The sequence below is a fragment of the Hemibagrus wyckioides genome, linkage group LG12 (genome assembly GCF_019097595.1).
Source record: "Hemibagrus wyckioides isolate EC202008001 linkage group LG12, SWU_Hwy_1.0, whole genome shotgun sequence".
Lineage (NCBI taxonomy): Eukaryota > Metazoa > Chordata > Actinopteri > Siluriformes > Bagridae > Hemibagrus > Hemibagrus wyckioides.
In genome coordinates, this window is record NC_080721.1 from 7,311,945 (window position 1) to 7,328,997 (window position 17,053).

At 36.8% G+C, this 17,053-nt stretch overlaps 1 protein-coding gene across 5 annotated transcripts in view; it reads left to right on the forward strand.

Annotated features, from left to right (window-relative positions):
• Nucleotides 1–17,053, forward strand: part of col16a1 (collagen, type XVI, alpha 1) — a 95,212-nt gene that overhangs the window by 11,974 nt on the left and 66,185 nt on the right. For all 5 annotated transcript variants that reach the window (XM_058405266.1, XM_058405269.1, XM_058405267.1 and 2 more), the window contains exons 3-5: nt 7,193–7,261; nt 8,801–8,918; nt 15,885–16,008. In XM_058405266.1, the coding sequence (XP_058261249.1) occupies nt 7,193–7,261; nt 8,801–8,918; nt 15,885–16,008 (311 nt within the window). The remainder of the gene's footprint in view (nt 1–7,192; nt 7,262–8,800; nt 8,919–15,884; nt 16,009–17,053) is intronic.

Genomic DNA, 17,053 nt, shown 5'->3' on the forward strand with positions numbered 1-17,053 from the left:
CCTGAGATGTATTTCTATAAAGCTGTCTAATGCGTGAGGTAAAAGAGAGAAAGAGGCCACTAAGAGAGAGGGATTTTCGCAGCTAACCTTTTTTTTTAGCACTTCTTAACACAGATCGTTCCAGTGTCACACTACTTGACTTGACTTGATAATCAACTCTTTGCACAATCTGTACTTTAAAGCTACAGATTTTCTTTTTAAAGGAATGAGTTCTCTTTTAGGTTCAATGTGCTGCTGAGATTAAGCCTTTTACGTGTCATGTGTGGAGAGAATGTGCAGCATGAAGTTAGGAGGCAATGACATGGAGGATTTGATAATATTCAGAACCGCCTAGATGGTAATTGGCATTTTCTATGTATAAATGAAATCAGATACTATCATTATTAATTATTTATTTTTATTATTGTTTATTATAAATTAAAATGAGTAATAATTATGATACATTTTAAATAACTAAATGCCTTGTGTGCATATTTTGTGTATATTATATATTTCCCCAATTCTATTTATAAACTCTATCAGTTTAGAAAATCCATCATGTTTGCTGTCTTTTCTATTACTGATTTTGGAAATGTAATGTATTGTGGTATGAGTGATCTGAAGGAAGGTAAGACGTGTCATTATTCAATGCTAGTACCGTCTCCGATTTCTCTTTGAAATGTACCCGTAACTAAAAGCCGTAGAATAGAGATTGAATAAAACTGCGCTGGGCAAACGAAATTGACTGATGATCCACTCCTCACTCTCAGCATGGAGTTTCCAGTGGTGCTAAAAACATGTTCCTGCCTCCACAAAGCTGCATGAGGCAAATCTTCAAACAAGGCATGGTTTTATTTTTCATTCTGTCTGTCATCTCTCTGCATCATGTGAGCAGCGAAATCAGTAATTACTCTCTGTTATGCTGATATGATAGACAGTATGTGATATCGAAGCTCAGCACGATCACTTTACCTGCTGTTACACTTTTCTACCACTAGGAGTTTATGGTCAGAAGTGTGCGGAAACATAAAAACATCCTCAGGCGTAAGCGCATCTTGATAAATCCCATTAGGTGCATAGAAACGTGCAAACGTGTGATTGACGCATACAACTATGCACATACACAGTTGATAAATGAAGCCTCAGATCTCCATGCTTACCTTTGTAAGTCCAGGTTGTGCTGTTGCTTTAACTTTTATCAGGCTTTTCACAAACCATACACGTCTCTTCTTGGCCGAGGAACAGACGTGCCTCAAGGTGCTCCAGTGCACGTCTACATGCTTGTATCTCAGACATTAATAACTTTAGCCCACCTCCATTATGAGGTCTAGAGGTTAATCTGATAGATTTCACTACAGAGGTTAGATGGAGAAGGTAGGGATTTTCTGACAGGTTATATTTCAGTCAAAAAAACTTCGGTACTAATAGCTGCAGAGGTACATGACTGTGAAACATTTCAAAGTCTTTTCTTTTCTTTGCATCCTTGAGATACAGGAAATCTCATTAAATGCAGTGTGAACATACCCGACCTCCTCCTTTTGTCTGGAGTCTAAAACTTTCTCTTTGAACTCACAATTTGTCTTGGTAAATGTGTCTTGTTGTTAGAGCACAAGCTAGAAATCGCATATGGGAGAACGGCTCAGGTTTCAATAACACCAGAAAACACGACTTCCTCCATTTCTGCAGTCCTATCAAACCGTAAAGCTTTATGTTGTACCGATAACGCTGATCAGACACTTCTGAAGCTCCTTCTTCACTCCCCCTGCTGTGCTGAGCACCCATCGGCCTCCTCTATAATGAGTCTTTCCAGACAATTCTCGAAGTAAACAGCGTGTACTCAGGGAAATAAAAAGCACCGATACTCAATTCTCATCCCAGTAGGTGCAGGGTATCGACCAAGCTTAAGCAAAATTCAGACAGAACTTAATTAAGACTATATTTTTGAATACTTTGACTTAAAAAAATTAAAGGCAGTTGTTATCCCACTGTACAGTATGTTATAAAATATATATAAATTCGGATCTACATCTAAAAATAGACTCACATATTACAGTGTATTGTATAGTAATATAAGATATAGTTCTTCTGTGATTATTTTACAAGAAATACATTCATCATTTTTGCTAATTTGATGGAAGAAATTAGTTTTAGTTGTGCTTCTCAAGCTGTGTGTTCTTAATAATCTTATTTATTTGTAAATAATAATCTAATTATTCGAATATTTAGATATATTTATTTGTTAATATCAACATGCAATTCAATGCAAATGTTTTTAAATACGAGATAATGTATGAATCATTGTCACAATATAATTTTTTCACATACTGTATAGTATGCATTATATAGTTAACTGTACTGACCATAAATATACTTTTAATGCTGTTAACTATAAAATACTGATTATTCCTGCCGTTATCTAGTCAGCCAATCATCTGCTAGCAGCACAGGGCAAAAAAAGTCATGCAGATTATAAATCAAAGGCTTTAGTTCATTTACACATCAAAAATCAGGATGGGAAAAAATCTCAGTGATCTCAGTGACTTAGTGGCAACTAGTGGCATGGTTGTTAGGATCGATGAGTAGTTCAGAAACTGCTGATCTCCTGGGATTTTCACCCACAGAGTTTATACAGAATGGTGGGGGGGAAAAAACAAAGCATCCAGCGAGCATTAGTTCTGTGGATGGAAATGGCTTGTTGATTAACAAGGAGAAAGACCAGATTGGTTTGAGATGACAGAAAAGAACGTTTAAATAAGCAATCTTATCTACTATGATGAGCAGAAAAGCATCTCAGATACATCAAAAGTTGAGGTGAGGTGAACAACATTAGTTTCCACTCCCGGCAGCCAGGAACAGGAATCTTGAGGCTACAGGCACAGACTCACTAAACCTGCCCAGGAGTTCCTATTAAAGTGGATGGTGAGTGTACGTATGGTCAATTGTATCACCGTTGCAGGTATGACTTCAAATTGACTCTACACAAACTAACAAAGTCACGTTTTCTGATCATTCTAAACAAAATAAGTGTTGTGTCTTTCTCTGCATAATGAGTAAAGAATTTTAGAATGTATTCACTGAGCTAACATTTTTTTTTTAAATTAAATTTAACAACAATACACCATATGTACAAATTGATCTTAGAAGCCGGAAAGACTTAACAGAAGTCCTTAACTTTCGAGAGGGACAAAAAATTTATGAGACTGTCCGCTGACCTCCTGAGACCAGTGCAACATATCATCCACTCTTCAGCTGTAAGCGATCAATAGACGAAGGAGTAGCAAAGTGACTTGGTGGTCGTTTACACAATAGGTCCATTCCTGACCAGATATTATTTCGGTGGTGGATCATTTTCAGCACAGCGGTTGCACTGACACGGTAATAGCTATTGTGCCAAGCATAAGAATGGTGCTGATACACAGGTTTTAAACACCGCAGTGTCATTGCTGACTCGCCCTTACTTTGATTTATTCAGCACACATCAATGCTGTGGTCAGACAGTGAGCAATTATGAAGGGTTAGAGGACAATTTACACAAATTAGCATGAAAAATTAGCATCAAACTGTATACCAAGAAGAAGAATATAGAAACATTAATAGGCTGTGTGCCAGACTTTTGATTCATAGCTGTTGATGGGCATGTGGTTTCAGAGAAAATCTAAATGTAAAGCACTGCATGCTCTTAATCCCACTGCCCTAGTTGTATTTATTAGCTTGTAGATTTTCAAAATCAGGAACACACAGTATGTGTATCCACAGCTGTAATATATTTCTATAATGTTATATAGCAGTCCCTTTGTGGTTAAACATATTGAGAGAAAATAAAGAAGCTACCCAGAGGTAAATGATATTTTCAGTGAACAGAACACCAACTGTTCCAAAGCTGAAACATCCTCCAGCTGACTTGTTGCTGAAGGCACAAACACAATGTGTATTCATTAAAATATATAAAAACTAAATATAGCTTATGATGTGATAAGATTCTGATTGTTTCCAGCCTAGTTTGTTTCCAGACACTGTAATAATGGAGCTTTTAATAGTTAATGAATTTCCACCCCCTGATAGATAATTGGGAATCTGATATGTTTTGTAACACATGCACTATATGGCCAAATGTTTGTAGCCACCAGCCTATGAGACCCATGTGCTTTCTGAACATCCCATTCCAAAGGCGTCATATTAATATAGAGTTGGCCACTCTTTTGCTCTGATAACAGCTTCCACAATTCTGGGAAAGTTTTCACTGGATTTACAGTATTTTTTGTAAGGTTGGGTGAGAAGGTCTGGCTCACAGTCCAATTGCGTTCTAATTCATTCCAAAGGGTTGAAATCAGGGCTCTGGTAAGGACATTGAGTTGATTTGTTCTAAGCCAACCACCATGTCTTTATGGAGCTCACTTTGTGATGCTGGAACATGTTCTACAGGAGGGACTATATAATTCTACTGCGTTCAAAGACACTAGACAATCACGTGCCTCCAACTTTGCGGAACGGTCATGGTCAGGTGGTCAAGGTCCATATACTTTTGGACAAATTTTATGTACTACTCTCAAATATGCATTACAATTAACACCATATTTAAATGACATCTCTCAAATATACATACATTGTTCATAGATAAAATACAAAGTATTTCCAATATGTCACATAATATCTTCGTTGATACAAATCAACTTTATTTTAGAGCTGGATGGTTTTTTTTTCTAAAACATTTTTTTTGTGATGAAAAATAGTAGGTATACGTTCATCCATTTCTTTAAAACTAGAGATATAACCGTTTACCCTGCTTCAGAATGTCTTTACACCTGTTCAGGTCTGAGAGTCATTGGTGATATCTACTGTCCAGAGAAAATGGGAGTGAAATTTTCTGTAATATCAGAGATCAAAGGATACTTGCTGTCTTTAGGGTCTCCTAAAATCATGCAGAAGAATAGAAAGCCTGCTTAGCATGTAAAACAGATCACTATCTACCCAAACATAATTAACAGTTTAATCCATGACATCTCAGGATAAGATTTCATAATGGTGCATACTGTCATACATATGAGGGACACTATGTTTCATTAACATCTTTATTACCAGTGGAATAATGGCATGAAACTTCATTTAAATTATTAAATTATTTGGCAATCTTTCATTTTAAGGCTCTTATTGTTCCTAACAATGTTGTAGCTATTATGTTATCACATGTCTTAGCAGACTTTTCATGAGTATTGTCAATGTGCTTACAGTTTTACTATCATACTGGGTTCGGGTTAGGGTTAGATGGGTTAAATGGGTGTGGCTTAGACAGTTTTTCATTTTTTTTTCCTAACTGTGGCTGGTTCTTTTTCAAATAATATAAACTAGTATAACTAGTAGTTAGTGAATGTAGTCTTCGCCCATCTTCTGGCAAATTCCCCACCTACCAGTCAGCTCACCCCTTTATACACCAGCTAACAACCAAGGAGAGTGAAAGCTAGCATATGTTTCCTTTAAGACATTTGAATACAGGCAAACATATGTTTTTGGACTGCTTTTCATTCTGTCACAGAGCAGCACAAGACACTCACACAAGTACAGTGCTGTCTGCCCTTTTCCGCATACATTACCTCATACGTCCATGATTGGCTAGTGTTACTGTGATTGATGGGAAAGAGAAAATATCATATCTCCCAGGGTATGACCAATGATGACTGTAATATTATTGGGATTAGAATGAACAAATATGATCTTTCTTTGTACCTCTAACCTTTATAATTGACCATATTCAGTGGTGCCCCTAAAATCACCCCAAAAAACCTGTTCAGTTTGAATAATGTATTCATTTACATCCCTTCTATATTAGTATTCATATCGTTTTCGATTAACCTAAAGTATACTGCTTTAAAACTAAAATTTTAGACAAACTGACATAAATATTTCATGATTTACATTGTCAGCCAGAGAAAGATGTATTGCTCAGCTGGTGTCTTCCTCCTAAGCGCTCTTAAGGAGTTTTTTCTTTGCTCCTGTTGCCCTTGGTTTGCTCACTAGGAGTTTGGGACAGATTGATGAGTCTGCTCAATAAACAAAAAAGTTTCACTTTTTGAGAAATATGCTATAAAAAACTCTCTTCTTAAAAGTACAACGACTATGAATAAATAAATTAAATATGTCTCGCCTGCTTGTTTCTTCTGGTGGCCAAAAGTTTTTGCTTCATTTTCTCAGTTTCCTCAGCAGTTGATCATCCTTCAGGCCCCATGGTTCCACTTTGATAATCTCTGAATTAAAGAATTCATCTTTTTGGTAGCAAGGTGTGAGCACGGGCTTTGTAGAGTAGTCCTGATTGACTTCAAAAAGCCTTAAATGTGAGAACGGTGCAAAATGAACTCTTTGTCTGTCAGATAAGTTTTTGTGAGCATGATATTTCCTTCACAAACCCTCAGGTTGCTGTGTTAGCAGAAGAGAGATTCAGGTGTCTTGAGTCTGAGAAAGAGATTTATAGGACTTGACAAGGAGAACCAGGTTGGAGCTCCAGCTCTCTCATTATTCCTCCTCTCACCTCCCATATAAAACCTTGCCGAGTTGCTTGCTCTCTCAGTTATAGCTTCAACTTTTGACATGCTTCTCATCTATAAAACGTCTAATTGACAGCTGCACTCAGAGCCACACTGTGTTAGCATGATGGCACATACCGAGATGAACAGGTCTTTGAGCCCATCACAACATGCATTGACCTAACTCTAATCCTTAGGTGGCATTGTACTGTAAAGTTACCTTCACTCAAAGCACTCTGCTAGAAATGTCTTTAGATGTGTATTTCTGGAATTTGTCATGACGTTCTACCGCCGAATGCTTTCTGAGGTGACGCCTTTCCTAGCTGTGTGACAGACAGCACTTTGGCCCACAACGGTGTGTGTCAGCACGAGTAGATCAATCATATGACGTCCACCCATCGATGGAATGTCAAGCTGGCTGTCAGAGGCCTTGTCTTCGGATTATGGAGTGATTCTTTCAGACAGACAGAATTTATTTTTGGCTTCGTATCTGAGATGTTGTCTGTCTTCCCTGCACCAACTTTGATCACTGCAACACATTTGCCCTTTGCTCAGGTCTAACATTTGACATAGATGTCCTTAGCTAGATACTCAGCTTCCACCGGAAAACTTTTATCATATAAAATTCAGGACCAAATTGCATGTCTTTCTGGATGGCTGGCTTGTCTCTCTGATTTTACCTCTGTTTCTTCCAATAGGTGAGACATGTCCATCTCTACAGGTCGAAGACTGGAAATTTCCTCAGACAGCCAGACACAACATCACAGGTACAGTGGGCCTGGGTATGGATTTCCTTTAAGGCTGGGTGATAACACCATTATTTGCTAAACAGTGAAACTGGGAACATCTAGGAGCATTTTAAAGTAGCCAGTCTACCGTTTTTGGGAGCTGGGAAGATATGGGAGAAACCGAGAAAGGACAAGGAGAAAATGCAAAACAGTGACCTGAGGAATGAACTCGGGATCGAACTAGGAACCATGGAGCTTTGAGGCAATAATACCTGCTGTGCCACTGAGCCTCTTAAAATCCTTGATTTTTATTATGTTATCCTCCTTAAAGTATATTATTCAGTAACTTGTCCAGTAAGGGAAAAATTAATAAGAAAGGTTTATAGTTAGTTAATCTATATAGTGTATATAGACAATTTAACTGGCTCAAGTCCTTTTGGAGCCTTTGTTATTTGTTCATGTCAAATTGACCTGGGACGTTATTGGGGTTTTAAAAGCCCTACAAAAATTTTAAAAATCCATAAAAGTCCTTTACCCACATTATCTTTATCTCAATCCTATAACATAGATAACATTTGTGATTAATGGTTGCAATTACGTTTTTTTTTAAAGCTGCTAGCTGTATTTGATGAGTATAGCCTTATCCCTGTTCACATCATGACGTCTTGTTAATGAACCAAAACCTGTAATTTTTGGTTGATTAGCAATGGCTTTGGTGTTAATGGATACTAATAAAATATGCTTCGGGCCTTTTACACATAAGACAAGGCTTACACGTACCATATTTCTTACTAATTGCAGTTGGCAACATAAATTTTGGCCTGCAGGGTCTCCCTGTGATGATAATATTAGTGTAATATATTAGCAGCAAAATAGTAAAGGCTAGAGACTAGAGTGTAACTTCCTCCACCAATTAGATTAAAATGGGAATATTTTTGGAATAGCTTCAAAATGTGAGTGCTAAAACATAGTGTTCAGCAACAGAAAAGGGTTGAAATGCTCAGAGCTACAAATAAAAGTCCATTAATGAGCAGTAAATATCTTTCGCAACTATCTACAACTTTCTTTTGTTTACAGTTTATCACACGCAACACCTGACAACAGCAAGACCACAGACCAGACACACACTTTAATTGTCTAAAATGAGCTCATACACTTAGCTGGTTGCTTGTAAATCTAAACACTTGTGCCGAAGTTTCACACTTTATATTTGTGCCTAAGAGCTGCCCTAATTGTAAGCTATTAAATTCCTGTATTCCTGCATCCTATATTCCTCTGTGTACAATTCTGAAGCTCTTCCTGGTTCACCAAACACTTAAACTCCCTAAGAAAGCTTAAAGCTACAAACTGCACATGACACATTCCAAAATCTACATTCTATTCTCTGGTGGAGAATTGCTAAGTCATTAACGTCAAGATTTTGTCTTATGTGATCTGCTCTGATCTCTTTTGTGAGTCAAAGGCTTTTCTGCTCTAGCTGAACTGCTTTAGTGACACCCTGCATGGTGCTTGTCGCATGGCAGACTGCTGATTGATTAGTCTGCTGGATGTTTAATGAATTGATCGATTGATTCGCAGGTTTCAATCTGGTGCGGCGCTTTTCCCTGATGAAGAACAGTGATGTGAAGAAGATACGTAACCAGCGAGGGCCCGTCATCTTACGCCTTGGAAAAGTTCGCCTCATCCAGCCCACCGAGTAAGCCTTTGATCTCTCTCTCTCTCTCTCTCTCTCTCGCTCTCTCTCCATAAAACATCCTGAGATTTCTTGGCTAGTTTCTAGAAGTTAACATTCACTAACCCATTAAAGTAACTGCTTCAGTGAGTTTCTGTTTTCATTATTGACCTCTCCTCTCTCTCTCTCTCTCTCTCTCTCTCTCTCTCACACCTATATCTAGCATAGTTGTACATGTACATAACTTCCACAGTAATAAAACATGCCAGCACAAGCCTATATCTGAATGTTAAAGCTGACCATGACAGCTAGATGTTGATTAAGGACCTAAGCCTAAAGCATGGAAAAAAAACATCTGGAGGTTGACTCACTACACTCATTCCCATAATGTACTTCTGAAAGTCAGACTGGCACGCTCACTTAGTTCTCTCCACAAAGCCCAGGGCGGTAAACTTTTTTATTAACAATAATGTTAAGGACCCATCATTTTTTTTGGTGTGACCCTAACCACAGTACAATCCAATATGTTTTATGACTATGGTTTTATTGGACCATGCATGGACATGAATTGACATGTTTTGTTTTAGTTTTCTGCTGACAATAAAGTGTTTACTTTAACAGCTTGTGCTTGAACGTTGTTAAAATGAGACTACACTTTGGCACTGTAACTTGGGGTAGATTACTTGGGGGTAAATAGAGGATGTGTTCCAAATTAATATGGATACGATTTTTGGATTATTGAGTTTCAGAAAACAGTGAACCTCGTCCTACAACTGGAGGTGAGTTCTTAAGGTGTAAATTTGTATTGTGAAACAAATTTGTCCAATTAGAAATAATGTAAATGCAGATAATCCATTCTAGCCACCCAAAAATATTACCAATATAAGCAATACGAAGTGTATGTAAGCTTTATCGCTGCTTGAAAAGAACTGACCTAAGCATTCCATGTCTAGGGTCTTCACAGGGAGTTTGGGCTAAAAATAAAACAGACCACCCACACCACCAATCTGTCAACAAAAAAAAAATGCACGAAAAATCACCTAGCTTAAAATAAATGTAAAGTACATGGTTAGTATGTAGAGCATCCTTAGCAACAGCCTGGTCAGGGTCACAAATTACTTTTTTAAATTAACCTTCTAGATTTTGTGAAATATTAGAACCAACTAAATTCATTACAAAATTCCACAAGATGGTCCAAACAGTGCAAAAAATGTCCCAGGCACATCTCTAGTATGAGCGATGTAATCGAGAAAGACCGGGAGGATGGTTGTAGAGTTCATATTGGAATTAAAAAAACAAGGAGAAGGAAAAAAATTACTTAAGAATTAAAGTTGAATTTTTATACAGATATTTGAAGCCCAAACAGATACAGATACAGATAGTGGCTTTGCTTTAAACCCCTCCAGCCCATCTCCCCAATACACCTGTTTACTTTTAGGCTTTTATGTCATTCTTAGACAAAATAATAAAAGGAGGTCAAAACATTGGCTACAGATAAAGGGTTTTTACACAGTCATGCACTTTTAGACGCATCATCGCCTTTAATCTGTCATGCATACATCATCTTGTTCGAATTCTGGGAAAGCGCTGTCCCTGGAAGATGAAGATGTATTGAGTGACGCTGAGTTTCCAGATGGAATCTTCCTTGTTGCTTTCTTTCCTGTTCGGTTGGTAGATATTTGAACATGTGATCTGACAGATTGATTGGGATATGATGGTGACTGGCTCTTGGCTGACTTTTGCGAGTAGGCTTTTAGACACTCATAAATAAATATGGAGATGAGAGAACGGAAGTGAATGTTTATTAGCTTGGATATGGTTTTTAAGTCAAATGTCGAAGCGGAGAGAAAAACACCATGGGGGTGTCGGCACATGCTGCTAGAACTTACCTACAGTCTCGGTTAAATACCGATAACTCTTTTAATTAAATGACTTAGAACTAATGCACCAATTTAAAGGTGCAATGAATGTTATCTGCCAAAAATGATCTGCATCACATTCTTCACCGTAGCAATTCTCAAGTCATGAATCAATAGGCCATGCAAAGTGCAACACAACAGCCCTCTAGACACGAGATTTGGCTTAGTAAAATACAAGCGTATGTAAAGTTTGAGTGTATTTTTTTGTAGCCTTGTATTTCACTGTACCAAGGGACTATAAAGCTGCTGCAGTTATTGACCAAGTGAACAGGCATGCATTCTAAACTGAATTCAGCTCATTGACCACTGTTTGTTTGAGTGAGTATACACGAAATAGTGAAGAGTGAACATGTAAAATATATCATTGCATATACTGCACATCTGTTTAAAGTAGTAAAAGTGTTGACCCACCTATTAAGATGTCCTATCATGTATTTTATATATGCTCATGTATACTGTATACAGTATATACCCATTAATATATGCACATATTATGATCAAGGGATATTTTGATCATAAAATAAGAATAAAATGCTACCTACGGCTGTCTATTAGAGGGAGTTTCTGATTCATAAAAGATATTTTTAGAAATTTAGAAAACAATCCTGCCTTTGTTCACTCACTTTGGATCATTAAATAAAAAGAATAATGAGAATAAGATTTGGATAAATGGCTTGAAACCTCTAGATTCAGTGGTTTCAAGACACAGCCTATGGCTTGTATTGTATCTTAATTGAATTATTTTCATTTACATTATATTATTGATAACCGTGAATGCTGCATCAGTGTGATCTTGTTTGCTTGCAGGCATCTTGAACTACAGGAAATATTTTTTACAAATGTAGCATCTATCAGGTCCACCAGACTGTTACGTTATGGCCAAAAGGAGTTGAAGCAGTATTGAGAAGGTATTATTTTTAAGTAAATAATGTGTTGAAATATGAAATATAAGTTAAATTAAATAAAATGTTCTCATGTTAAACCATGTAAGCTTGATTGTATTATGAATGACCTGAGGAAAAGAAGTTTGCTAATAAAATAACCAGAAGCAAATATATAATGTAAATAACAAATATTTATCATTATTTACAATGTATTTTGCCCCCTAGATTAGCTACTGGAATTAGTACTAATTTCTCTAACTTGGCATTTGCAAAAGAAACAGGCAAGCATTAGCAAATTACAAATTAGATGTCGCTCATGCCTTCTAGGTAGGTAAAGGAGACGCCTCATTTTATGAGCCTTTACTTACTCCAGCATACTGAAGCGTTTTACTGAGGTAATGCCAGAGCACTCATTCCTCAAGTTAAACACTGCAGCCTAGCATCTTATTTACATCCATACACACGTGGATAGCAATAAAGTTAACTAGACCAATTCCTATATAGTGTTTCAGAATGTGAAATTATCCATATTATATATTACATGTTCTCTAGAATTGATTAAGTTCAAAAACAGCCTCATAGATTCATGCTTTCTAATGGTTCTACTGAACACTGGGCACTTTTTCTTTTCACCTTTTAGTTAGAAGTGACATTGAATAGAACTGCCACAAAAGAGAGCAAGAAAAACATGTCAAACACTATCCATATGAACAATATGAAAATAAAATATAAAAAAATAATTTATAAATAATAAATATAAAAAAAGCGTGTCACCTTTTTATTTATTTATTTATTTATTTATTTATTTATTTATTTATTTATGTAAGTTCATTTTTTAACCTTAATGTACATAATTGGATGCCTTAAAGTAAAATTGAAATAAAAATGTGAGGGAGCCCATTTCACTAATGTATAGTGTCTCATTATTGTCTAGCTGAGATATTTAGACATATTGAGATTTGTAATAAATACTGTAAAGGGCTAAACAAATATGTAAGGATTTTCTTTTAGAAATGAAAATAAGTAATAGTTCATTTATTCCATTTAAAAAAAAATCAAATAAATACTACCAAATAATCCATTAGGCCCCATTAATTTGTGATGGAAACCTATTCAGAAACACACCATTACAACATATCCAACAACTAGTAGAAACTTGCACTGATTTCCTTTTGAATATGTCATTCTTTTTTTGTTATAGTACTTATTTTCTAAGAATGTATGATGGCAAGTCTTTATTCTAAGCTCCAGTAGTGCAATTGATCAGCATGTGGTACTTATTCAGAAGTACTTATGAAGTCCTGCTGCGACAGGCTTTACCTGGAGCAGGGGTTTTAAGAACCAATTTTTTTCCTACAATTTTCTCCAGCCCACTCACTGGTTAATACCCACCTTTTGTGTCTGTTGGCGGTGTGCAATGCTAATTTTAGTTCTGTAAGAGTGATTGTACAGTTGTAGTTTAGCACTTGAGCAAAACGTTTGCCATGTATCTTGGCTCTGTGATTGGACTTGATATTGTTTCAGTCATTATTGAAAGTTTCTTTAGAATAAAAGGCACATTGGACAGTGGTGGCTCAGTGGTTATGGCTCTTTCTTACTGACCAAAAGATTGTGGGTTCAAGCACAACCAAACTGCCAGTGTTTGGCCCATGAGCAAGGTCATTATCTTTATCTACTCCACAGCCACTGTATCATAGCTGTCTCTGTGCTCTGACCTCAACTTACTAATAAGCTGGGATATGTTTCACTGTTCTGTAATGTTTATGCTTCATTATTAATCATTGCTGTCTCAGTGCCTTATATAAGTATTCACCCCTTAAACTTCTACACATTTTATAGTGGTGCAACTGAGATCTGATGTGTTTTAATTTACACAATTTGTTATTGTGACACAAAGGTTAATTAAACAAAAAAGGAGACATTTGTTGGTTACACAAGTTGTCACCCTTCTGGGTCAATACTTGGTCGAATCACCAATGGTTGCAATTACAGCTACAAGTCTTTCAGGATGTGCCACTATTAGCAATCTAACTAACAAAGTAGCTTGCTGTGCATTATTACGTTATGCTAGTAAGCATATTTAAACCTAATTTGTTTTATGGCCAATCAAACATAGAGCTTTTGCTTGCTTGCTAAGAGGAAATAGAGTAAAGCCAGGATACGTATTTCAATACAGGCTTCACGAGTCTTACAGCAAGCACAGCACACAGGCAGCACTGATAAAAACCAGAAGGCAATTTGTCCTGTATTTTGCTTCATAATATTTCAGACTCATGCCTATAATATAAGAAAAAAATTACGATTTCTTATATAAGTAAAGACTGTTATAGGCATGTTGCATGTTGAAATTGTCAGAAATATTTTATTTATTTTATTTTATTTTATTTTATTTTATTTTATTTTATTTTATTTTATTTTTTATTTGTAGCTGAAAAATTCAAAATTTTGTAGTTGATGGAAGCAAACTTGTAGACCATACAGGACCCACGACTTTACGACTACTATGAATTTGCAGTAGTACTATCCTAGTATAAATATGACTGCATGTGCTGATTTATATTTATATACTATGACTGGATACATGGCAGTATGTGATGTATACAAATTAATGATTGTCTGTTTTCTGGCCTGTTGTTTGAGCTGGTTTGCATCTCATTGACCCAATTACACCTAATGCTATGCAGATCAGAAAGCCATTATTCACATCGCCTGTGAATATGCTGTCAAGCTGCTGGTTTCCCTTTAAGGCAGAAAGTATATTTTCATAAACATTGTCAAAGTAAGTGTTTGGTCCTCGTCTGCCCTTAATATTGTTGGATGACAGAGTACTTTATCAAGATGCCATCTTTTCTAGTGAAGCTACAGAAGTGCGAGTGCTGTGCAGAAGCTGCAGGGAAATTTACACAAAACTCAAATAGTCTGGCATTTGACACTATATAAAATCCCTAGCTGCAGATGGACATTGACAGGTAGGCATACACACTAACACACAAACCCACACACATATACACACACTTCTAGCTATTAGGCTGTCCCTCAATCAGGATGGATTTTTCAGAGCCTTAGATGCTTTTCCCATTAGAAAGCTGACCTCTCTCTCTCTCTCTGTCTCTCTTTCTGTCTCTCTCTCTCTCTCTCTCTCTCTCTCTCTCACACACACACACACTCAAAATCCACCTTGTCTTCTAGACAGGGCCTTGGAGAGCTTGTGTTCACAATTCATACTGTCAGATGTGTTTACCTAACACAGGACACAGCCTGCATTAATTTACTGCTCTGTTTGACTGTTTTCCCCTTCACTTTTCCTTTTTCTATCCCATCCCTTCAATCTCTTTGTGTTTCTTTTTTTCCGACTTGTTCTAATTATACCATGTTGTTTGCTTGTATTTTTGGCCTTTACTCCTCTTATATGTGTGTTATTTTGTCACCCCAAACTGTAATAAAGGTGCTACCCTTTATTGTCATTTCTCTCCGAGTTTACCAGGCTGAGTTCATTTGATCCTGGAGTTCAGTGTGTGTGTGTGTGTGTGTGTGTGTGTGTGTGTGTGTGTGTGTGAAGTTTTAGCCTCTGTACATCTGTAAGAAAAAGGCAGTCTGAAAGGGGTCATAAAAGAGTAATAGTGTCAACAAACAAAAGTTTTGAAAATGAAAAATCACACTGTTCGTGTGTGTGTGTGTGTGTGTGTGTGTGTGTTTAAAAAAAAAAGGCATCTGTTGGCAGCTGCTCTGTTATTTCCTTGGATTCCCTGTCTGTTGTAAATCACTGTCATACTTGTCTGCTGTAAAGACATGAACCAGCTGCCTTACTACCATGTGAGGGTACTCATCTGTGTGTTCTGCCTTCCCACTGTGTGTGTGTGTGTGTGTGTGTATGTGCGTGTGTGTGTGTGTGTGTGTATGTGCATGTGCGCACACTTATTTATGCATTCCCTCACCCTGTGACCCATGCACTGCACTCAAGTTTACTGTGATTGAGAGAGAAAGTGTGTGTTTGCTACACCAAACACATTCTCACACTTTGGCTACCCATGACCTGCAAAGTAGCACCCAGCAACAGGAATCGTGTTTCTTATGAAAACGAGGGTCAGAGGTCGCCCTTCTTTGTGCCGCCAGACACTGAAAACGTCTTGCTGATGCAATTCTATAGCTGTGTGTATGTAATCCCAATTCATCAAATCTCTCCACAGTCAAGTCTTTCCACATGGACTGCCTGAGGAGTTCACGCTGGTCTTCACCCTGCTTTTGAAGGCCAAGGCTCTGAGGGATACCATCTACCTTTTCCAGATATCTGATGAGCAAGGGTACCCACAGGTACAGAATCATATTCCTTCAGTCTTCTTGTTGCTTAGACAGCGGTCACAGTTTGTACACAACCACTCAATTATCGGTTATGTCAATTATTTATCTTGTACTAGCTGATCCAGGTTGTTAGATCAGACAGTATTTTGCTTCCACATGAATTTATGTAGTCAAGAAACATTCATTCTCAATTAGTATCTTTTAATGACAACATTACCGCTCCATCATGTTTTAATTATATTTTCTCCATCAAAGACTTTTGTATGAACCTATTGTAATAATGTTTGGTTATGAAACAAAACAAATGGAGATTTAACTTGCGAAATCTCATTAAAATCTTGTCGCGTAGATTACTATAAGCGTTCATTTTAATACTGGATTGTTTCTACATATCATGCTAAACAGTTTACCATTAAACTGGCTTTATTTTCCACTGGCAGAAGGGAAATCGACTTATTGGATATTTTCAATCAGTATAAACAAATAAATTATTTGATGGCCTCGAGTCTGTCTCAGTGTGAGATATTTGTTTTTACCTCTGTTAGGATAACCTTACACGGAATTTTAGTGGTTGAAGATAACGTGACAAAATGGGCGCAAATTCCATTTTTTGGCCTTTGGTTGAAGAGTTATGCATATATTATATGTAATGTCACTAGACAAAGGAAAGCATATCATTATTAATATGGCAAAGCTTTCTGTTAGGATATTTATGGAAGGAGTCTTCAGTTTTAGTGCTTTGTAATAGTCTTGGGAAGTCTTCAAGACAGAGGATTTCATTCTTTTTGGTTTCTCTATAACGTGAAATACATGATGATTGTTTTCATTTAAATTGTTTCATTATTATCAGGAATTAACTTGTCTCATGGATGATTAATAACATTACACAGTTAATTGTATATTGCAGTAATAGCAACTTCGCTTGACATTATCCTGTCATTGCTTATTTTCCTATAACAGCAAGCCTCGTTCGTTAAATGTCCTTTTTGTATATTGTTTTAACAGGTTTTACATACTTTAGGTAATTCTTCGTCATGTCCTCCAATTGTTCTTGCAA